Raw genomic sequence first — 24,410 nt, 5'->3', positions numbered from 1 at the left:
GACACAGGGAACTCCTTTCCCCTGTCAAAAAGGTTTCTCAACTGTCTCATCTTCTTTCTGCAGACCGCATGCCACTCTGTATGATTGTCGAACGTTCTTTATAAAGAATAAAATCCTTAAAAGACAATTGGTATTTCAGATATCTCACAAATAAGACAAATGTCCACAACATTAGTGCCAATGTTTTTTGGCAAAATATTTTTAGTTATGGTTTCTTTGTTTGTGGCAGATCGGCAAATGCTAAATGTGGTAATAATATATTGATTTCATAATGTTACATTTATATATACACTGTACATAAAAAACATTGGTTAGGTTAACTGTAGGTAACATTTAGACCACTTCCGTGTCAGATATTTGCTTACTGCTGGATGGGGTGCCCATATTAGGAGAAAACAAGGTAATGGTGTCAAACTCATTTAATATTTACAAGGACTTCAGCCATAACAAAACAGAAAGGCAGCTGTTTTTATAAAGAGGTGATCATAAAGGTGAGTGCACTTGACAGACATTGGACAGAATTTTAGTAAATTATTTCTAGCTCATTCACTGTAGCTGGCTTACAGTAATTATCCCTGTCATGATGTTGACAATCACAGACAAACACTGACCTCTACTGTAGCTGCTGTGCTAAGTCAAGCACCCAAAGTGTAATACAAATATGTATTGTACTGCCTTACATTAAGCTGCTTTTACTGTGTTTTTGCAGCTGAAAGTACTACAAAGTACTGGATACACTGAGGGTTCCCACTTCACTCTGACATCTTGTTTGGTGACATAAGAAATCTGTTTTGAGGTATTTCTACACTGGATGTCATCTGTGTTGATCTCAGGATGCAGAAATTACATACACAGTTGCTTCAGATTAATGCATCCTGGACCCCGAAATGCTGATGGTGAGCAGTATCCTTTGGACATTCCACTCACATCCATCATCTGAAAGAATACTCTTTCATCCATCCTTTGGTCTTCAGTAGTAATAGCTTCCAAAAACAGCCACCGCACAGAACAAGCTGTCCTGCAGAGGTGAAACACAATTAATTGTAAAACAAAAAACAGTCTTTCAGGATTTTTTTTTTTTTTCACCCCCACATCTGAATAACCAGAGCAAAGGCACTTACGTTCATGAAAACATCTTCTGCATAGTTGTCTGTGTCAGCATCCCATAAACACCTTGAGGTCATCCTGTTACAACACAAGAGAAGACAGAGCAGAGAGTGTCACAACATGGATTAATTTAATCCAGAATTAACATCACCACGTTTTAAAGTATACAGGGTATTTATATATTAACATTGATGATGTAAATCAGAAGAGAAGAGCGGAGGCATTATCAGTCGTAGATGAAACTACAACTGAAATGCTGCCTGAATTATGCTATTTTGAAACTGTAATCCTGCAGTAAGAAAGGAGACTACAAATTAAACAATATTAGTTTACTAATGCTGTCAGCTCAATGTAATTGTTTTCTAAAATATCTTCTTAATACTTTTGTATACAACGATTAAAAGTTCTAGCCTGCTTTCCCCAGACAACAGAGTACCCCACTTTGCAAATTCTGACAGCTATTTTTGTTTACCAGAAGCCAATGTTCACTCACTTGACTCCTTGTCCTCGCTGTTCTCCGATAACCACCTGCACGACAAGCTTATATCTGTCGAATCCTGAAGCTGTTGAAGAAAAGAACTGAGCTGTAATGGTGTATATCAGGAGCATGTGAAAGCATTGTGTAGGGACAATACGGGGACGGGTACTAATATGCTTCATTTCTGTGTAGCATGTACATAAGTAAGACATTTTACTAGAAGGACTTATTTAACTTGTTATATTCGCGATGACAAAAACCTTTTTATTTTCATTTTGCTTTATTCTTCTGGCAGAACATATTTTGTATGTTGCTTCTACAATCAGGAGGATAATGAATGCACAAAACCTTCTATGCAACATTTTCAAAGTGATCTAGTTAAACCCAAGAGGGCACATTTATGTTCAACTCATAGCACAGTCACAATCAATTTCACAATCAAGTTTTGTTTACATTTTATTTTGTTGAAGGCTACTATTCTATAGCCATTCCACTGGTATTATGAACATTAAATCAATAAATCCAAATATTTGCACTGTGAATCCCAGTTTATATAATTTAAATAAAAAGCAAACATTTCTTTTCACTGAACAATTTGTTTATGTGTTGTTGGGTTTATCTCTTTTCCTTGCAAGAAAGTGGTGACATAGTATTTTGTAATAAAAACATTTTTAATGCTTTGTAAAGGGAAGTTGTTGTATTTGATTGTGTCTTCTAATCGCAGGTGGGACGGACCAGATAATGACATGACAGAAATACATTACAGCTATCTATCTATCTATCTATCTATCTAAGTAGTTATCTTGAACAATTCTTTACAGCAATACTTGGCTGATCTGTCTTCCTGGGTGATGAGACGAGAGAGGGAGAAAGCATCACTCACTCTTCACTTTATCCTTAATGCTGTCTGCCAGTGAACGGGACAGCTCTGGGACTTCCTCTGGATCGTACCGCATCCCTGACAGTCTCTCCCTCACAATTTCACGTATACACTCCTTCACAATGGCTGGCTTAAACCTGGAAGATAGATCAATAGAGAGCAACAAGTCAGGAAGTTGACTTCCACAGGTCACAGTGGCAGCAGTTCGTCAGCCTATCTCAGTGTGGCTTACAGACTTTACATAGCATAAAGAAATCTTTAAGTAAATGATGGTTGTGCACATTTTTATTAATGATCCACATTATATGTGTTTTATATTTTAAACATAGATGGTTTTGTATACTACTTGAACTAACGCTAGGTAGCAAGTGGAGAGTTTGACATTGCAGCTAACTAGCTAGCGAACTGACACAAGTACAGTGGCTAGCTAGCTAACTTACAGTATTGACCCCAAATACTGTAGCTTTGTAAACGTTAGAGACTATTTAGACTAACGCCAGTCTTTATGGTTAATTTACTACAAGTTTAGCCACGCTAGAGGACACTTGGCTAAATACTGCCTGACTTAAATACTGGCTGAACATATTTCGTTAGCAATAAACTCGCTGGCTAAAAGCTAACTCCACCCTGCTATAAATTATATTAACTACTCTGACTCACTCACTTGTGCTGGTGATTAGGTCGTATGAGGTATGTGTCCGTGTCCGTCATCGCGTATCAATTATATAATGACAATAATAGAGAGGACATAAAGAAGGGAGAGGTTGCTAACAAGCTAATCTTTGCGGAGTTGTATCCGTTACCATAGCGACGCCTTTTCCCAGCTTCCGGTTTCAAAATAAGAGTACGGTAAATACGTTTTTACGGGTTAAGGTTAAATTGAGTATTTTTACCAGTATTCGTGAGGTATTTCTTTTCCTTTTCTTTTTTCTTCTTTAAAAAAAAAAGCTATTTAAAAGCCTTTTTTTCCTCAATACGCGTCATGAATTATTCCCCCGTCTTTCTGAAAAACAGGAAGAGACTGTTGAAAGCTCCAGAAAATGCACGTAATGGACCATGAGTTAAGTTTTGGGTCTGTTTCAATTTCAGTTTCCATTTTTTAAAATGCTTTTTAGAGGCAAATTCAGACTATTCCTGGCTTCAAAGATCAATCTCTAGCTTGATAGAAGTGGGGATTGTACTCTCTGGACACATTTGTGCCATGCAAATCTCCCATCTTTGGTTGATTTGTCCAAGATAGGGTTGGATTTAAACCACACACATGCAAAAAGAAAGGGCAAGGCATGTTCCACACTACACAGTGCCCCAATCAAAGCTTTTCTTCCCCAAGTATTTTCTCTGCATCGTCCAACATCTAATGTAGCTAAATGTTTGATGGACTACACCAGAGAGTCACACAACACAAATCCAACCATTTTGTTTCAAATCTACAAGAAGATGTATTGGAGCAATTAAAGCTACTCATTTTGAATTCCAGATCAATTGCGCTTGTGTCACAAAGCCAGAAGGGTAAACACCAGGTTCTCATTTTAAATGCCTGCTTGCATGCCTGCAGGCTAACATGAGGGAAGAGGAAATCGTTTGCATGTCTGATAATCCCGCGCTAATGGCCTAACAGTGTGCTACATTACATTCAGTATTGAAAATCATCACCTGCAGGCCCTTGGAGAAGTATTGCGAATAACAGTGATTGATTTACTCTCTGTTCTAACATTATACCTGCAGAAGAGGTTAAATGACCCATTAGACCGTAATGTGTTTTGTATTGCTTTTGCCAACAAGTGTCTACATGCATAATTCTCCTGACAGAGATTGAAGATGTAAATGTGTTATTTAGTTTTAAACAGCATTTACTCGACTTGTTTAGTTCCTTCACTGATGGCAGAATGTGACTCAGGTTAATATGCAGCGATAACAGCGAGGGCGGCCACGACACTGGTATCATCAGAATGATTTGTTGCACAATCAAGTACAATAAACAGTTTTTAATCTCTTGTTTGATTCGGTTGATTGTTTGTTTGTTTGTTTGTTTTTCAGACAAAACATAGATTCAATTGGATTCTAAGTTGAGGTGGAGTCATGCATTATTTTTTAATGTCATTCCCTCCACTATTTTATCTCTGTAATCATCAAGCCCATGTAAGCTTTCAAATTTATTTCTGTTGGCAGTGAAGCTCAAGTGCAGCCTTCTCATGAACGTGAATGTGAAACCTAGCAACTAAATGTATTTGGGATTTGTATTGTACGGAAGCAGAGAACAGCTGTAGTTGTATATTTTTATTACCTGGCCATCACAAGTTAATGATTGCATTATTTTGAGATAACAAAGCTCGTTTAGTTGTGATAACAGGTTAGTTATCAAGAAAACCAGATAATCAGCACTTACTGACGTACATACTTTACTAGTCCACTCAAACACTCCAGTTTCTTTTCCCCGTCTTCTTTTGGTTTCAGATTCCTGAACAATAATAAACCTGCTTGAAGCTGACCTCTGTATGTGAGCCCATTGTTTCACAATGCCCTGACTCTACACGACACAGAACAGACAATTAACTCTTTTTACTAACACTATATTCAGCTTCTCCTCACGAGTGTCTCACTCTAGACAACCATGTACTGTAGACACAAGCACCACATAATGATGCTATTGCTACATCTATCCCTGGCAGTTTAGAAATGGAGACCTTTCACATGAACTAACGACTGGCTTCCAGTTCCACAGAGTTCCTTTAAGAGAATGATTATTGGACCATAATGTTTTTAATTACTGCTTCTGACAACAAGTGTTTGTGTGCATAATTCTCATGGAAGAGATTAAAGATTTATGTGTTTATTATATTCCTTCACAGAAAGCTAAATGTGACTCAGGTAAATGTGCAAATGTGGAGGGCAGCCATGATTCTGGCTTCATATAAGCATGATTAATGCACAATCCACCCTGATGAACTCGGTCTGTTTTAATTGCATGAAAGACAGAGAGAAATGATGCAGTATATCGCCAGCAGGTGGCAGTGCTGCGGACAACAGAAAAACCATTTCAGTTTCATTTCTCTTATGAGGCACATCTTCTTTTCAGTTAACTCACTGTTACTATATGAAAATTTAACTTTTAGTCAGTGATAATCATAAGGCACACTACCCAAACACAAACAAAGTATTGTATATAGTTATATATAAGTATGTTTTCATTGCATTGACTTCCCCTTCTCTTCATTTATGTGAATAAATAATCTATTAGGCCATTTGTCAGTCTGATAACTATTGTTTCATATAATCTTAACACCTGCACTAGCAAAACAAGCTTCACATTCCCCATCACATGAACAGCACAAAAACAAAACTGAAACTTAAGGAAAACACTTAAGTTTCATTTATCCAGAAACTCTCAACTGGCTTCAACAACCTGATGTTGATGAGTCATCTTCAGAAGCTGTTTATATACTGTGCAGATCAGCTGTCAGAGGTCTTCTGCAGCCACCAGCACCACTGACACTGACAGGATGGCACTAACAGACTGGACAAGTTCCTTCAAGGATAAAGCGACAGAGCTTCAACAAGGAGACTCCTGGCGTCTGGAGTTTGATGATACTATTGTGCCTGACCGCCCAAACTCGGGCTGGGAGCAGTACATCAGGCACACAGGTGCAAGGTCAGTGGGATTAAAAAATGATTAATACTGATATCGACAATAATTAAAGTGGATGCATCATCAAATTGCTAAATCTGAATGAATTTTCATGACCTTTAAGTGTTTTTGTGGGTAAATACCTTTATACGTAAATAGAAAATACTTTTGAAAAAAAGTTTTTGTTCAGAAACAATAGGGCAGTAACAAAACAATTTTCCCCATACATTGTCATGTCTGGATTTTTTTCTTAAATAAACAAAGTGCACAAAATTATCACTCGAACAAATTAAAACAGATTATTTTGTGTTCAGAAGAAACTACAATACAAAACTTAAATACAATCTCTCCCTTCATTGCACTCTTTTCTGGATTTTTTTCTTAAATAAACAAAGTGTATAAAATTATCACTCCACAACAAATGTTGTAAAACATTTAAAACAAGTTATTTTTTCTTTGTTCGCTTTCTTTCGCATGATTTTTAATATTTTTTTATGCTTGTATAAAGTTGTTGTGTTACCACTGTTTCTTACAGCCTTTTTACAAATTATACAGCTCGCCATTGTTTCATTTTCAGCCTGATAATATAGCCACACTCCTCTTCCTCTCTGCCATTCTTCTGCTCCGTCTCTGTGCTGCTTGTGTGTGTGTGTGTGTGTGTGTGTGTGTGTGTGTGCTGGCTGAGCCTGTTTGCTTGCTTGTTTGCCTGGTGCTGCTGAGTCATGTGACGGTACAACATCAAAACACAAGAGTGGGGAGGAGGAGCAAAGTGTGCCTGCTGTGACAGGAGCAGCACTTACACAGACAGTCAGCCAGGTCACCTCTTTGACAAAACTGCAGCAGTGCATACAGGAGGGAAACTGAAACTAAAGTATCGATCTCATTACACAGGTATCGATCAATATCAATACCAACGTTGGTATCGATATTATCGATATGTGTCTCGTCCTCCTCAGTAAGTGAGAGACGGACAGAGAAATGGAGAGGAGAAAGAATATTTCAACACATTTCAGATGGCCTGGAGAACAGAATTCCTGTTTTTCATGTGAAGTTTGAGGCCGACAAAACAGGGCAGTGGCGTGCACACACCCCGAAAGTCAGTGGCAAAAAATTAATGAATGAAAAGTGATGAATATAACTTTATGCCACAGATTTACAGTTACAGTTTAAGCCAGAGGGTGAATTATCCTGTGTTGTTTTCTGCAAATTCAAAGAAAAATTCGAATTAGTTGACATAAAAATGTGATTGTAATTTCCAGAAACCGGTTTTGGTTTCGAAATCCTCCCTCTGTTTTTGAGGTGTCGAGGTTGGCAAGTCTGAAGAAATGTGAGACTTTCCAGTGTACGTTTGTTAGATTATCATTTTGTCTTTAACTTGGGTCTTCTGCCATTTTCCAGGTTCAAATGCACCAAGTGTGGGAGAAGCTGGCCTTCAAACCGGGTGATGGTGGTCTTCCACATGCGCCTCGAATGCGGACAGGGCGTGGTCAAGGTGAGACGCTTCCGTCAGGACTGCAAGAAGTGCACCGCACCGCCAATGGAGAAGCCCGAGATCGCTCCCGAGAACATCGAAATCCTCATGGAGAACCTGGTGAAGAAGATAAGAATAAAATGCTATGGTGAAGATCTGGGAAGCGGGTTCAGGCCTCCTGTAAACCTGGATGTCAAAAGTCCACATGAGCCGGCCCATTGTGAGGCCTGCAAGCTCGGCATCTGCCAAAGAGATTAAGCTACAAACAATCCTCCAGCCTCTAATTATTGATTTTGAAAAATAATATGCACTTCCCCTCCTGTTTCATGGCTTCCTCTCATTTATCTATTGTATTGAAGTGCATATAAGCTTTTGCATTTGTTCTTGCTGGAAGTCAATTTGCGTTCAAATTTGAATTTGTCTGTTCAAGTGCATTAAACAAACGTTAGAAATAAATGCCATAGATAAAGCTTACACAGGCTGTAAACTAAATGTGATGTGCAGTGTGAGTATTTTGTATTTTCACATGAATTGTTCTGATACTTTTATTATTTAACATGTAAACATGGCACTAAATGAGAGAATTAAGGCCTGTCAATGAATTTTGAGACTTACTATATGTATAAAGGTGTAACTGAGGTAATAGATCTGTAAACAGTAAAATACTCTCATTGCATTGACTTCCCCTTCTCTTCATTTATGTGAATAAATAATCTATTAGGCCATTTGTCAGTCTGATAACTACTGTTTCATATAATCTTAACGTCTGCACTAGCAAAACAAGCTTCACACTCCCCATCACATGAACAGCACAAAAACAAAACTGAAACTTAAGGAAAACACATTTAAGTTCTCCAAACTCTCAATTGGCCTCAACAACCTAATGCTGATAAGACATCCTCACAAGCTGTTTATATACTGATATACAGATCAGCTGTCAGAGGTTTTCTGCAGCCAACCGCACCACTGACACTGACAGGATGGCACTAACAGACTGGACAAGTTCCTTCATGGATAAAGCGACAGAGCTTCAACAAGGAGACTCCTGGCGTCTGGAGTTTGATGATACTATTGTGCCTGACCGCCCAAACTCGGGCTGGGAGCAGTACATCAGGAACACAGTTGGAAGATCAGTGGGATTAAAAAATGATTAATACTGATATCGATAATAATTAAAGTGGATGCATCATCAAATTGCTAAATCTGAATGAGTTTTCATGACCTTTAAGTGTTTTTGTAGGTAAATACCTTTATACGTAAATAGAAAATACTTTTGAAAAAAAGTTTTTGTTCAGAAACCATAGGGCAGCAACAAAACAATTTTCTTAAGGAAAACACATTTAAGTTCTCCAAACTCTCAATTGGCCTCAACAACCTAATGCTGATAAGACATCCTCACAAGCTGTTTATATACTGATATACAGATCAGCTGTCAGAGGTCTTCTGCAGCCACCAGCACCACTGACACTGACAGGATGGCACAAACAGACTGGACAAATATCTTCAGGGAATGGGCTACAAATCTTGAACAAAGAGACTCCTGGCGTCTGGAGTTTGATGATACTATTGTGCCTAAGTGCCCTAACCCGGGCTGGAAGGAGTACATCAGGAAGACAGTTGGATGGTCAGTGGGTTGAACTGCTGTTATCACTGTACTCAGAGTTTATATAAAGTACTGTATATTTTAGCTTTGGAAAATATATATTAAAGTGGTTGCTTTAGGTTTCTCCGAGGTTTGTCTGTATGTTCTTGGACTACTATGTGGCGATTTTGGGGCATAAACTGGTCAACAACAGCTAAACCATTAAAATGTAGGGTAAAGACTTGCTTAACTATGGTTAAGGATTAACCTCAATTAATGAGGCAAAGGACTGTAGGTTTTAGATTCTGGTTTATTTAAGAAGTAGAGATGGACAGATAACAGCTCTGAAGCTAGTTTTACTCCTGTGACGCACAGTGTTTCAGTACACAGAGCTTGTGTCAAGTGAAAGTTTTGCAGCTAAACTAGAAGAATAGGGGGAAGGGGAATAAATGAGAAATATGGTGGTGTGCACAAGAAAGACATTATCGTAGGTAAATGAGAACATTTCCTACCAATATAAAGGGATAATGTCATGAAAGTAATGCTTTATGAACAATGCATTTATCATTCTACAAAATTATTACATATTTAATAACACACAAGCTTCTTGGACTTTTATTGAAAGTGTATGAGACTAAAAGTTCAAATCAATGAGGTGTTAATGTGCTTTACCCTCGATCTTGACAGGCTGCTATACAAGTTGCAAACCAGCAGATGTCACTGTGCTGAGTTTTTTAGGCCTCTATGTTTTCAGCACAAACAGGAAGCATCAAAGCTTTATAGGCTTCATCCAACCATCACTAATAATAAGGAAGGAGGCTCTTTATCCTCCCATTTACCTTTTCACAACATAATGAAGTCAGTCATTTGTGTTTGTACCCAATTGTTTAACTTCTTCTGTCAGAGCATCGCTTCTATAATGAAATGCATACTTGCCTGGCTCCTTATTTTCTCGGGAGACACACAACCTGGCACTGTACAGCGTGCAGTCTGCGGTACTGTTGCGTCTCGTCCTCCTCAGTAAGTGAGAGATGGAAAGAGAAATGGAGAAGAGAAAGTATATTTCAACAAATTTCAGATGGCCTGGAGAACAGAATTCCTGTTTCTCATGTGAAGTTCTAAAGGAAAGGGGCTGTAAAAATCTGCCGCGTCAGTCCACATCAAGAGGCCGACAAAACAGGGCAGTGGCGTGCACACACCCCGGAAGGCAGGGGCAAAAAACAAATGAATGAAAAGTGATAAATACACAGATTGCCACAGATTTAAGCCAGAGGGTGAATTATCCTGTGTTGTTTTCTGCAAATTCAAAGAAAAATTCTAATTAGTTACATAAAAATGCGATTGCAATTTAGTTTTTGGGGGGTGGGCCTCCAGAAACCAGTTTTGGTTTCGAAATCCTCCCTCTGTTTTTGAGGAGTCGACGTTGGCAAGTATGAAGAAATGTGAGACGTTCCTGTATAAATTTGTTTGGTTGTCATTTTGTCTTTAACTTGGGTCTTCTGCCATTTTCCAGGTTCAAATGCACCAAGTGTGGGAGAAGCTGGCCTTCCAACCGGGTGATGGTGGTCTTCCACATGCGCCTCGAATGCGGACAGGGCGTGGTCAAGGTGAGACGCTTCCGTCAGGACTGCAAGAGGTGCGCCGCACCGCCAATGGAGAAGCCCGAGATCGCTCCCGAGGACATCGACATCCTCATGGAGAACCTGGTGAAGAAGATAAGAATAAAATGCTACGGTGAAAATCTGGACAGTGGGTCGAGGCATCATGTAAACCTGAATGTCAGAAGTCCACACGAGCCGGCCCATTGTGAGGCCTGCGCGCACAGCATCTGCCAAAGAGATGAAGCTACAAACAATCCTTCAGCCTCTTATTATTGATTTTGAAAAATAATATGCACTTTCTCTCCTGTTTCATGGCTTCCTCTCATTTATCTATTGTATTGAAGTGCATATAAGCTTTTGCATTTGTTCTTGCTGGAAGTCAATTTGCGCTCAAATTTGAATTTGTCTGTACAAGTGCATTAAACAAACGTTACAAATAAATGCCATAGATAAAGCTTACACAGGCTGTAAACTAAATGTGATGTGCAGTGTGATTATTTTCTATTTTCACATGAATTGTTCTGATTCTTTTATTTTTTAACATGTAAACATGACACTTAATGAGAGAATTAAGGCCTGTCAATGAATTTTGTGACTTACAATATGTATAAAGGTGTAACTGAGGTAATAGATCTGTAAACAGTAAAATACTCTTCATTGCATTGACTTCCCCTTCTCTTCATTTATGTGAATAAATAATCTATTAGGCCATTTGTCAGTCTGATAACTACTGTTTCGAATAATCTTAACATCTGCACTAGCAAAACAAGCTTCACATTCCCCATCACATTAACAGCACAAAAACAAACCTGAAACTTAAAGCTATGGTCTACGATTTGAAAGATTTATCATTATTATTAACATCATTTAGATGGTGGTTATGGTCCAATAGTACGACCTACACAATGTGAAGAGTAAAAGGAACCAAATAAATCCATTCTCTCTAGTGTCTGTAAAACTGAAAAGAAATTGACCAATAGGAGCCACCCGGTTCGGATGGCTCCTATTGGATCAATTTTCCCATCCAATCCTCGCTCACTCTCCTGCTCCTGCTCACTCTGGTCCTGACCCACTTCCGTATTTGATACTACAAGCGGACAAGAGGTTTGTTTTGCCCTGAGCAGTTCAGCTGCCTCTGCTTGCCCCACTGACAAAGAGTCAAAGAAAGAAAGTCTGTCACTGAAAAGACACAAACCAGAGATGTAAACAAAGAGGGCTCAAACCTGAGTAAACATCATCATTTGAACGGTGGCGAAAGGTCTGTGAAGATATGGACCCGATGCTGATACAGCGGAGTTTCTGTTGAGCAGGTAATCTTTCGTCTTTATTGTGGATGTTGTCACACAGATAACTTTTATGCCGATGCTGGCTTATGACTGCGAAAGCTGTCGTTAGTTTGTTTCTGTGTTATTAGACGGTGTCGAAACAATTTCTGTCTCTGCAGTACTGTCAACACTAACGGAGACTTTAGCCTCTATGTTAGCATTGTAAGCTAACATGTTTACACCAAATCAGCCTATTTATTTGCTCATGGCAGCTAAATGAAGCAGCAAGTGAAAAGTAAATGAAAACACTGGAGTATAATAATGCATGTTTTGAGTAATAATGTTTTAACAATAGCTGTACATCTAGTTTGCATTGATTATCTGTAGAATAACCCTAGAAGTGGCCATACCGTTTCGTATTTTCTTTTTCTATATATATATATATAATGTTTTGTTTGGTTTTTATCTTGATATTTTCTTGCTAACCCTAACCCTTCAGTTGAACTGGAAACATACATTTTTTAAAAATATTTTTAATTGAACACATAAATCATATTTACATTATAAAGCCCCAAGAAATAAAGTATGTTCACAAGGGGGACGAAAAATACGTGCTTCCGGTATATTCGCTTTTATTTTGAAAAGCTTCGAGTCAACGTCCGGTCCCCACAGTGCAGGTCTGCAGCCAGACTGTCTTGAACTGTTTTGCTAACCCTCCTCCCGGTCTTGTCCGTTTGTTTTCAACGAAGCCTTTGCTAAATCAATATGATGGATTATCATATAGGCGTTACGATGTGTGTGTTTGTGTGTCTTATCGGTCATAACCAAAAGATTACAGTTTACAGCACGTTTGTGTCGCGGTCTGGTGCTGCTCAGACAGCAGCTGGGACACACACAGCTGGTCTGAGGATCACACAGGTTTATTTTTCAGCCACAATGTGGAAGCGATCGTTGTGATTAAAGCTGACGGCAGCATCTGTTAGTCTCTTGACCCTAATAAGTTTTAGAAGTGGCTAACTTAGCTGTTGTAACTTATTACCTAGCTGTAACGTAACGTAGCTGTAACATGCTAATGACGTTACGCTAGCTTGGCTGTGGAGCTTAGCTGTGGACATTGTAATGACTTACAAGATTTACGTGAGTTTCAACGTGCATTGTGATAATTTTACCTGTGAATCCGACATCGTTACTCCGCATTCAAAGCTGGGCTGTATTTGGTTTCTGCCGGCTTGTTGCGGGAGGCTCGGAGGGGAGGGGTGTGTGTGTGTGTGGGGCGGGATGCTTTTTTCAAATCTTCAAATCAGATCGTTGACCAGAGCTTTAAGGAATACACTTAAGTTTCATTTATCCAGAAACTCTCAATTGGCCTCTACAACCTAATGCTGATAAGACATCCTCACAAGCTGGTTATACACTGAGCAGATCAGCTGTCAGAGGTGTATCTCTTCTGCAGCCACTAGCACCACTGACACTGACAGGATGGCACAAACAGACTGGACAAGTTCCTTCATGGATAAAGCCACAGAGCTTAAACAAGGAGACTCGTGGCGTCTGGAGTTTGATGAGACTATTGTGCCTAACCGCCCAAACTCGGGCTGGGAGCAGTACATCAGGAGCACAGTTGGAAGGTCAGTGGGTTGGACTGCTGTTATCACTGTACTTGGAGTTTAAAGTACTGATATTTTAGCTTTATAAAATATTAAAGTGGTTGCTTTGGGTTTCTCCGAGGTTTGTCTCTATGTTCTTGGACTACTATGTGGTGATTTGGGGGCATAAATTGGTCAACAACTGCTAAACCATTAAAATGTAGGGTAAAGACTTGCTTAACTATGGTTAAGGATTAATAAATGTAAAGTGGAGGTCATGTCCGTGTGACAAAAACTGGATTATTTTGAAGGTAGAGATATACTGAGAGAAGAAATTATCTCATGGGTAGATCTGACCACAACCTGGTACATCTCCTGCCTGTTTACAAGCCCCTTGATAACAGGCAACCAGTGGACAGGCTGCTATACAAGTTGCAAACCAGCAGATGTCACTGTGCTGAGTTTTTTAGGCCTCTATGTTTTCAGCACAAACAGGAAGCATCAAAGCTTTATAAGCTTCATCCAACCATCACTAATAATAAGGAAGGAGGCTCTTTATCCTCCCATTTACCTTTTCACAACATAATGAAGTCAGTAGTTTGTGTTTGTACCCAATTGTTTAACTTCTTCTGTCAGAGCATCGCTTCTATAATGAAATGCATACTTGCCAGGCTCCTTATTTTCTCGGGAGACTCACAACCTGGCACTGTACAGCGTGCAGTCTGCGGTACTCTTTCCTCTTGTCCTCCTCAGTAAGTGAGAGACGGAAAGAGAAATGGAGAAGAGAAAGTATATTTCAACAAATTTCAGATGGCCTGGAGAACAGAATTCCTGTTTCTCGTGAAGTTTTAAAGGTAAGGGGCTGTAAAATCTGCCGTTTCAGTCCACATCAAGAGGCTGACAAAACAGGGCAGTGGCATGCACATACCCCGGAAGGCAGGGGCAAAAAATTTATTGAATTATCCTGTGTTGTTTTCTGCAAATTCAAAGAAAAATTCAAATTAGTTGACATAAAAATGTGATTGCAATTTAGTTTTTTGGGGGGTGGGCCTCCAGGAACTGGTTTTGGTTTCGAAATCCTCCCTCTGTTTTTGAGGAGTCGGGGTTGGCAAGTCTGAAGAAATGTGAAACTTGCCAGTGTACATTAGTTTGGTTGTCATTTTGTCTTTAACTTGGGTCTTCTGCCATTTTCCAGGTTCAAATGCACCAAGTGTGGGAGAAGCTGGCCTTCCAACCGGGTGATGGTGGTCTTCCACATGCGCCTCAAACGCAGACAGGGCGTGGTCAAGGTGAGACGCTTCCGTCAGAACTGCAAGAGGTGCGCCGCAGCGCCAATGGAGAAGCCCAAGATCGATCCCGAGAACATCGATATCCTCATGGAGAACCTGGTGAAGAAGATAAGAATAAAATGCTACGGTGAAAACCCGGGCAGAAGGTCGAGGCATTCTAAAAAAGAGGATGTCAGAAGTCCACATGAGCCGGCCCATTGTGAGGCCTGCAAGCTCGGCATCTGCCAAAGAGATGCTACAACCCCTAATTTTTTCTGAACTTTCTCTCCTGTTTCATGGCTTCTTGTTAGTTATCTGTTGTATTGAAGTGCACATAAGTTTTCATATTTGTTCTCGCTGGAAGTCAATTTGGGTTCAAATTTGAATTTGTCTGTTCAAGTGTTAAGAATTCAGTGTTCAGTGAAAACCTGTACAGAGCAGAGAGGCTTCCTAAAAGTCTCCGATCACCAGAAGCCATGAGCCTTCTCGTTCTCAGGCCTGTATTGAAGGCAACTGTGATCTGTAAAAAGACTTACTCTTACTTTTAAGTCAGCCTTTTATTGCTTTAAAGACAATTAATGTTTGTCTCAGACGGACTTGTTTGTATTCTTGAGGGTTATTTATTTTTTTATCAAGAGTTTCAATTAAACTTTATGGTTAATATTAGCAAATTGTTGACTTTCCTTCCTGTCACTCTGTTTTATTGCATTAGCTTCCTCCATAATGTGAAGCAATCAAATGCTTATAAGCTTTCATAATTATTCAAAATGTTATGTGAGGCTTTGTAACCAACACAAATGCTTTTTAGCAAGGGAACTCCATCTGTATTTCCTATCACACACATGCTGCTCTTCTTCCCCTCTTGTCCACAACAGTACTACCTTCACCAACAGCACCCTCTATTGGCAGGATATCTTACCAGAGCACAATATCTATGAGCAAATCAAGTAGAACGTAATCTGAACACAACAAAGCAGTATTATGCAGTCACTAAGGCAGAGGCACACCATCAGGTATGTGTGTATTTGCATAATTGACCCTCACTATGCAAATACAAAGCAGTTACATTGCTTTGCATACACACATACATAGCCGTTCTTTATTTCTACATAGCCTTCATACATAGTCTGGTCCCTTTCTTTATTTCTGTTTATAAATAGGGCGGATACGCAATTAGGCATTGCGTAAGTCTCTAAAACTAGGCGTGGATTTTCAAGAAACCACTTGTCCAGTTTCGCTTTCCTCAAATTTACTGGCAGGATCACAATCAAATTCTCTCAAGCGAAGGGTGATAAATCCTATCTAGTTGACTGTATACTGTACCGATCAGCTGTCAAGGTTTTGCCCTTTTCTTCAACCACCAGCACCACTGACTGACAGGATGGCGGGACCGACGGATTATTGGTGGCATAGTATCTTCAAGACTCAAGCAAAAAATCTTGAACAAGGAGACTCCTGGCGTCTGCAGTTTGATAGAAAAATTGTCCCTTGTTACCCAAATCCGGGCTGGATGGAGTACATTGGGAAGACAAGTGCAAGGTCAGTGTGCTGAACTACTGTTGTTGGTGTGTATTTACAATATTGTTTATGATAGGTTAATATAAATTATAGTCTAGTGGATGTATTAGGTTTCTCAAGGGACAGGGGTGTGTTGGTCTGATGGCATCCAAAGTCTAAACAGATCCTTCACTCATCAAATAAAAGAGAAATGTGGTAGCAGGTCATGTCTTCAGCATTTTATACGAGGTAAAGAAATACCACATTAATACATGGAAAAGTGGCTGTCATCCTGTCTGTCCTACCGACTCTTCCCACTGTTGTCTGTAGGTGATTATGTGACACATTTTAGAGCAAAAAACTTCACTCACAATGTCTTTGTAGCCGTCTGCTATTGTGTTGTTGTAGTTACTGTCTCTGGCAACTACTACAGAGAAAAAAAACACCAAATTTAATGAGGAAAAGTCACCGCGACGGTCAGCCCTCCCGACCGAGACTTCAGTGAACTTCCTCCCGGAAGACAGTATCCCTCTCCGGACATGAGAGGCAGACAGGGTCTGCTAAGGACTGATGGTGATGTAATATAATGTTGGTGAGGAGGAACAAACAAAGGCGAGCTTCTGTTGTTGCGATAGTGCAGAATTTCCCCATCAATTTCAGTTGCACCGTAGGTGTTTGACTTGCAAAACTTGAATGGCAGAGAAAGGATTCTGGTTTCGTTATGTAGGCAGAAAGGAGAGGACATTAAATGTCTCTTTCTGCTCCCGTTCACCTTTCTCACTGGCTTCAATCTTACATCATTATTTAGTCAATAACTTGGCCAACTGACTTTTAAACCCAAATCTTCTCCTGGAGCATGGCTGCTTTCAAGAAGTGCCTTGAGAGCTTAAACTTCAGTTTCCATTGTAAGTTTGGTTAGTCGTCATTTTGTTGAAAAGCCACTTCAGACTGTCTTTAACTTGGGTTCACTGTGATTTTCAAGGTTTAGATGCAGCGATTGTGGAAGAAGAGAGTGGAATTCCAACCTCGTGACGGTGGTCTTCCACATGCACCTGGGACCTGGAAAGGGTACTGTTAAGGTGAAGCCCCTCGGTCAGGAATGCATCGATTGTGAAAATGGTTCAATGGAGATGCCGGACATCTCCTACGAGAACATCGAAGTCCTTGTGGAGAATCTGATGGCGGAGATAAGACTTCAGTGCTACAATGAAAACCTGTACAGAGCAGAGAGGCTTCCTGAAAGTCTTCCGATCACCATGTGCCATGAGCCTTCTTGTTGTCAGGCCTGTATTGAAGGCGTCTGTGGTCAGTAAAAAGACTTGAGTGTCTTACTTTTAAGTCAGCCTTTTATTGCTTTAAAGACAATTAATGTTTGTCTCAGACGGTCTTGTTTCTATTCTTGAGGGTTATATCAAGGGTTTCAATTAAAATGTATGCCTAAACTAATATTAGCAAATTGTTGACTTTTCTTCCTGTCACTCTGTTTTATTGCATTAGCTTCCTCTATAATATGAAGTAATCAAATGCTTATCAGCTTTCATAATTGTTTTTGTTGGCACTCAGTTAAACATTCATTTGTCTGCTCAAATGTTTAAACAAGACTTATAATGACTAAATAAAGCTGAAACAAGCAATAAACTAACGTCTTTGTTTTTTCACAGTGTGGCCTGTCAAATATAAAAATGTTATGTGAGGCTTTGTAACCAACACAAATGCTTTTTAGCAAGGGAACTCCATCTGTATTTCCTATCACTCGCATGCTGCTCTTCTTCCCCTCTTATCCACAACAGTACTACCTTCACCAACAGCACCCTCTATTGGCAGGACATCTTACCAGAGCACAATATCTATGAGCAAATCAAGTAGAACGTGATCTGACCACAGCATTAAAGCAGTATTATGCAGTCACTAAGGCAGAGGCACACCGTCGGGAGAGGCAAACCAGGCAAACATTTCAGGCTCCTCAAAGAAATTTGGGAAACTCATGTGGGATGGTGGCGGACCCGTCCTACCATCCCCAAGCTTTGGGAATGAGACTCAAAGAACAATTGTCTTACAAATGGGACCCTTTTAGCTTTATATAAGAAAACATTATACTAATGTGAACATGGAAAAAGCAAAAGGTTTGGATTTCATACATTATGGTGACACATTATTTATAACATAATGGTGATGAACGATGGTAGGAGAGGCCCCCTGGGAATTACTGCCTTCCACCCAACAGACTCTAAAATCACCACTGCACTCAGGTGATCTGTAAACAGCAGAGTACTTAGATTTTAAAGGTGCATGATGTAGTTTTTGGGAGGAAATTTTAATCATAAGAGAAAAATCTTCACTGATTTGATTTTCATGCGTAAAGAAACTAAATAAAAACAAACTCTCTTCGTTTCCAGAACTGAATAAACAAACTGACCTTAAAAGACAACACAGTTTCATATTGTTTTATTGTGTTTATATTTGGCGGACCCTGCTGCCTTTCTAGCTTCAAACAGTGTTCTGGACCTTATTTTCCTCTGAGAACAGCTTGTTTATTCAGTTATGGAAAATATATATATATTTCTGAGTATGTGGCTATTATTACCTTATCAATATTGTAAATATTACTTGTCTCATTTTCAGAATTTCTTTTTGAAAACCACATAATACACTTACAACAACTGCACAGTCAGCACAACCAGCAGTATCAGGAGGGAAGCCACTCGGGTCGCTTCATTAACAGATGTTTATAAAAAAGACCACGACTGTTATGCTTCCCTGCTTGTGGCCGACAGGACCACCAGTGCAATGAATGCTTAAAAACCTCAGCGTTTCAACAAAATCAGCAGTGATCTTCCTTATACTTGCAATTTCAATATGGGAGGCTGAAATTGTCTGTTTTGTACATTTTCAGTCAACACTAAGTTCTTTACCGGATACCAGAGTTTGGCAACTTGCAGCAGCAGTTATGTAACATAAACAAAGGTGGTTTGGGGGTTAAAGCACTGTATATTGGAGCAGAGTTATGCAACTTGTTTAATTCTGATAAAATGTAAAAAGGTTGGCAGGCAGGAGGCTCAGTGTGACACCAGAGGACACCTGTTTCTCACAGGCAATCCACCGTTTATTTGCGTACGTCCAGCAGGCGTGACCCCGATGCAGCTGTGGTCACTATTCACCATCTGCAGGTCACACACTGCGGTTCAACACCTTAACTGAGGTTTGTCTTTGTTTTGTATGAAACCAGTGACAGGGAAAGTAGCCGCCTTGAGGGATTTTCCATTTCCCACATCATTTGCCGGGGGTTTGTCCACATCACGCTTGGTTTACAGTGGCACTATGTATATCTCAGCCGCTAAAGCTGAATTTAGTCTTGCAAGAGTCGGATTGCAAGGTAGGTGGAGGTTATGCTTTAGCTGTGTGTCAATGGTTTGGATGCCTTATCTATTCATACAGGTGGCAACTTAAAGTAAATGTTCCCATAATGCAGTGTGGTAATTATTCTTTGTCCTTTACAGATTCTGGAGTAACTTCATCTGACATCTGTGGAGAGAAGTCTTGACATCATGACATCCAAGGACACTGCAGTGAAGGTAAAGTATCTTCTCCTACATATTTTACATTTTACCAAGTTATTTTTAAGGCCATATATAGTTAAAATGAATAAATAAATAATGTTCAATCCTCTCTTTAACTTATAACACTTCTTAATTATTTTTAAGTTGCTTATATTGAAACAATTGTTGTTTTATTCTAGAGTCTCCCTCCATCAGTCCGGCCCACTCTGGTCATGTTTCTCATTCTTCTACCAGGTAAGCACAATGTTGAAAACCAAGCAGGAGGTCTTACTGACATCTACAGGTTTTCTTAAAAAACATAACCAACAAGGTAACAAACCTGAAAAAGTGCATAAGAATTTAAACTGCATATACAATATATAATGTACGTGCAGTATTGTAAGCAAGATACCAGAAGATTTAAATCTCAGTGTATTGTGCATTAAAGTTGACATGAGAGATGATCCACTTTTTGAGTGGCAGGTCTGATGTGCGAGCATGTTCTCTCATGTTCTCTCGTCAGCTCTGTGCAGTGCCATCCATGTGAACTGCACCGAGCCGAACCAACCGGCCCTGCTGAAGGCTCTGACTCCCTTATTCAATCTGAGCGCCATACGACCCGTCATGAACATGACAACCCGCACCAACATCAGCGCCTTCTTCACCTTGTATGGGATACTTGGAGTGGTATGTTCAGCTCTCAGTAGATTATTTTGCACGAGTACGGGGCACTTCTAAAACTCTTCAGATGTACAGTATTTTTTGGTAAATTACAAAACAAAACAAATAATTTCTTTACCAGGATTAGCTTTATGAATGTATAATTTAGTATCATATATTTAATATTGTCACCAGAGAAGAAACACCATCTATTATTCAATTAAATATAAGCTGAATTAAACACATTGATCAAACCACGTGTTTTTGTTGTGGTGCTCCACTGAGACTTTGTTAAGGATTTGTGCAAAAAAAAAAAAAATCTTGTCTCACAGGATGAAAAGGCTCAACTCTTGCTCACTTTCCTTTGGGTAAATTATGTAAGTACTGCAATCATCCATCATAATTTCCAAATTGGTCATAATTGATGGCATGTGTCATCTTCTGTGCACTTACACCAGTTTGTTGTTGTTGTTTCAGTATTGGGTGAACGAGTTTGTCAGCTGGGACCCAGTCCAGTGCGGCACCAATAAGATTTCTCTTCCCAGAGACAAATTTTGGGTGCCAGACATTGTAATCAATGAATTGTGAGTTCCATCATACTTGACCATATTAAACCATCTGCTGTATGAACTGTACTGTACAATAGAGTCATCTTAACATGCTCTTACAATATATCTATGTTGAGGGATAAAGCTGATATGCCATATTTGTCTCACTCTCAACAAATCCCATGAAAACAACAAAAGCAACACTGTTGTTTTGAGATGAACTAAGTCCTTGATGTTGTCTTATTATCCCTAACGATGTCTAATACTCCTGTACTGCATTTTTATACAACTGAATCTGAATTTTGGGTAACACTCGAAAATAAGGGTCCTGTAATAACCATCCTTTGATAGGTGATACGACCCTTATAAGTCCGTAGTTAACTGGTAGTAGTAATAATAATTGTCAAGATACTTATAAATGTCTATAATCTAACTATAACCATGTTTATGATGTGATTATTTACGCTGATATAGTCTTATTGATGTTAATTAACATCTAATAAGGACTTATGATGGATTGGATACATTAAAGTCAGCATGCCCTTATTTTGAAGGCATGACACTCATAACTCCTCTACCTGCTCCCTGTCTTGCAGTATGGATGAAAACACAGCCCCCCATGTCCCGTATGTGTACCTGCACAGCGACGGGAAGATCCACGACGCTAAACCAGTCAGAGTTGTCAGCTCCTGTAACCTCGACATCTACACCTTCCCCTTCGACATACAGAACTGCACTTTGACTTTCAACTCCTACCTCCACTATTGTAAGCTCACACACCAAATGTCCAATTTCTTTAAAGGCCTTTGTGTGCCAGTTAACAATGTTTTATTGTTGATGCACAGTGTCACATGGATCTGTGCTTTGATCGCTCTCAACTTTATAACAGTGCTCTGTTCTTCTCTCCGCAGCGATGGACTTAGAAATTTCCCTGGGGAAGTCTGCAGAAAACATCACAAAGTACTCCAAGGAGGTGATAACCACCATGGGGGAGTGGGAGCTGCTGGACATCACCTCCCACAAATTCACCCAAGGTTCTTCTGTTGGCCCACATATCGATGAGCTCGCATTTCATGTAGGTCGATTGTAACGTCCTTAAATTAGGGTTAATGAACTGTAAATTGCATTTCAGGGTCAGTTCAGTTATCTCTGTTTTGATTTATTTTTCCTAAATCATGTTGTTTTTTTCTGATTGAAACTGAAGAGGACAGAGTGTGGGAGTATTTTGTCCTAACTTAAAATTATGTTGGATGTTTGTGTGATCATCATTTGGCTTGTGATATATAACTGTGTTATGAGTATATACGATGCATGCTGATCAGTATGTTCATGTCTTGTTAGATGATCTAAAGTTACACCCTCTGGCATCCTTTCAGATGAATGAGAAACAAAAACTTTCAGTATCAGGTACGCACAGAGAAGTGTTTTTTGAATTTTCCCCTCACAGATCAGAGTGAGGCGTCGGGCCACCCTGTATGTGGTGAACCTGCTGCTCCCCAGCTGCTTCCTCATCACAGTGGACCTCTTCAGCTTCCTGCTGCCCCCTCAGGCTGTGGACCGGTCCTCCTTCAAGATGACCCTCATCCTGGGCTACACGGTCTTCCTGCTCATCATGAACGACCTGCTGCCTATCACTGGAAACACCATACCTCTCATAAGTCAGTGTTATTCAGTCTTAAGGAAAGTTTTATCTCACGTTTTTTTTTATGGTGGCATCGCTCTACATTTTACTTATAAGCATCCCACAAGTGCACAAGCTGCTGTGTGAGGAGAGTTTTGGGAAATTAGCAGATTTTGGTCTTGTAGAATGTGTCAAAATTGGCTGCAGTCATGAGTTTCATGTCCTAAGTTATGTTTAGACTACAGATGCGTTTTCAGTTTTTCACCATCATAAGCAGCTGTCCGCCTGTTGATTATACAGTAAAACCTAAAACACTTTCTGACAGTGCAAACCTTTTTGTTTTTTTTGGTCCCGGCCTAACTTCTTACTTTCTCTTTGACAGACGTGTTCTTCTCTCTCTGCCTGGCTCTGATGGTGGCCAGTCTACTGGAGACTATCCTCGTCACCAATCTGTTGAGCTGCTCTGTTCACCTCTCTCCCATCCCTCGCTGGGTCCAAGTGTTTGTTCTGCAGATTCTGGCCTGTGTTGTCTGCATGCCTCGGAAGACTAAAGAACCAAAGGGTTCAGGTAAACAGTTCATATGTTAGGAATGTAAGATTACAAATGACTGATCAAGAGGAGCGATCAGTTGGTTCATAATGATGGAACGACAGTATTTATCGAAATGATTTTGAAACATTTCAAACTTTTTTCCTCATGAACCAGACACGAAACTCAGCACTGTGGTTGCACAGCAAATGGCTGTTGATGGGCTTCCAGAGGGGAAGGAGCCAGCGGCGGACAGCATGGCCATTCAAGAGCTGAAGAGTCTGGGCAGGGACCTCCAGGCCATCCGCCTCAAGGTGGAGCAGCAGCTGGGGGACAACAACAGCTCGGAGGAGTGGATGCAGGTGGGTTTCATCATTGACCGCCTGCTGTTCGGCGTCTACATCCTCTTCATCTCAGTCAGCTTCATTACCATCATGATAATCTGGTCCAACTCGTACAGTCAGTAGACAACTGCTGTCTGTTTTAAAGAGCTCCATTTGTGTAGCTAGTGACTCAAATGTTTGTTGTTTGATCAGTACATGAGAATATTGCTGTGTGTTTAGACGATTTTTGTTTGGAGCCAAGACATTCATACATACTCTAAAGCTGTTTTATTATTGTTAACAATAACAAGCACTCATGTTATTGCTACTGGACATTAAATTAGCTCTTCTACTTTTGACAAGATGTAGTTTTAAGCCTTTTGTGTTATATTGTGCCTGTCAGAAAATGGAGAAAACCATGTATACAAAATAAAATCACTTGAAAAAATTCATTCAGTTTTCGATTGATATTCATTTCAAACATAAAAATCATGTCCCGTCCACAGGCAACAGGATCAGAACAACTTAATCACGTACAATAAATAGCAGCTGTAATCAGATCTTTTTAGACAAGGAAGAGTACTTAAAGATCAACAACAAACATTTGTGGAGTCACACACAAACAAAAATAATCATTTGGTAAACTGAAAAGGGCACACTTTATTTATTACTGTATGCAGACATCCATGCTAATGATTTTATACTGGCTGCAGAGATTATTGAGGTCAGACAATGATACTGGGCGATAAGGCCTTGTATATAATAACATAAGATGATTTTATGTGGAAAACATGTTTTTATGATGAAGAATAATACTCCATGTGATTAGATTT

General features: G+C 39.7%; 4 protein-coding genes across 5 annotated transcripts; 3 read left to right on the top strand and 1 right to left on the bottom strand.

Moving 5' to 3' along the window:
- Positions 1–404: 404 nt before the first annotated feature.
- dynlt2b (dynein light chain Tctex-type 2B) lies at positions 405–3,280 on the bottom strand. The gene is made up of 5 exons (XM_084354830.1): positions 3,130–3,280; positions 2,469–2,602; positions 1,601–1,670; positions 1,122–1,185; positions 405–1,018 (listed from the first exon to the last, which is right to left on the bottom strand). Exons 1-5 carry the CDS (start codon positions 3,174–3,176, stop codon positions 971–973), a joined length of 363 nt encoding a protein of 120 aa, XP_084210956.1. The 5' UTR covers positions 3,177–3,280; the 3' UTR covers positions 405–970.
- Positions 3,281–5,762: 2,482 nt separating this feature from the next.
- Positions 5,763–11,448, top strand: LOC311258500 (receptor-transporting protein 3-like). Of its 2 annotated transcripts, XM_084354828.1 has the most exons (3): positions 5,763–6,114; positions 7,489–9,185; positions 10,657–11,448. In XM_084354828.1, exons 2-3 carry the CDS (start codon positions 9,037–9,039, stop codon positions 11,018–11,020), a joined length of 513 nt encoding a protein of 170 aa, XP_084210954.1. In that variant the 5' UTR covers positions 5,763–6,114; positions 7,489–9,036; the 3' UTR covers positions 11,021–11,448. The 2 variants fall into 2 exon arrangements, with proteins under 2 accessions (XP_084210954.1, XP_084210955.1); XM_084354829.1 differs by lacking the exon at positions 10,657–11,448 and having other exon boundaries at positions 5,899–6,114; positions 7,489–8,288.
- A 1,863-nt stretch (positions 11,449–13,311) lies between these two features.
- On the top strand, positions 13,312–15,528 carry LOC311258436 (receptor-transporting protein 2-like). The gene is made up of 2 exons (XM_084354695.1): positions 13,312–13,637; positions 14,791–15,528. Exons 1-2 carry the CDS (start codon positions 13,489–13,491, stop codon positions 15,140–15,142), a joined length of 501 nt encoding a protein of 166 aa, XP_084210821.1. The 5' UTR covers positions 13,312–13,488; the 3' UTR covers positions 15,143–15,528.
- A 4,377-nt stretch (positions 15,529–19,905) lies between these two features.
- Positions 19,906–23,746, top strand: LOC311258094 (5-hydroxytryptamine receptor 3A-like; the record flags this gene model as incomplete). The annotated part of the gene is made up of 10 exons (XM_084354140.1): positions 19,906–19,932; positions 20,097–20,151; positions 20,420–20,583; positions 20,889–20,924; positions 21,034–21,140; positions 21,701–21,870; positions 22,016–22,179; positions 22,552–22,762; positions 23,108–23,293; positions 23,432–23,746. 10 exons carry the CDS (start codon positions 19,906–19,908, stop codon positions 23,719–23,721), a joined length of 1,410 nt encoding a protein of 469 aa, XP_084210266.1. The 3' UTR covers positions 23,722–23,746.
- Between the last annotated feature and the right edge of the window lie 664 nt (positions 23,747–24,410).

This window comes from Pagrus pagrus (assembly GCF_965226575.1).
Source record: "Pagrus pagrus genome assembly, chromosome: 6".
In the NCBI taxonomy this organism is placed as follows: domain Eukaryota; kingdom Metazoa; phylum Chordata; class Actinopteri; order Spariformes; family Sparidae; genus Pagrus; species Pagrus pagrus.
Note: the sequence above shows the minus strand (reverse complement) of the source record. Positions and strands in the feature narration are given on the sequence as shown.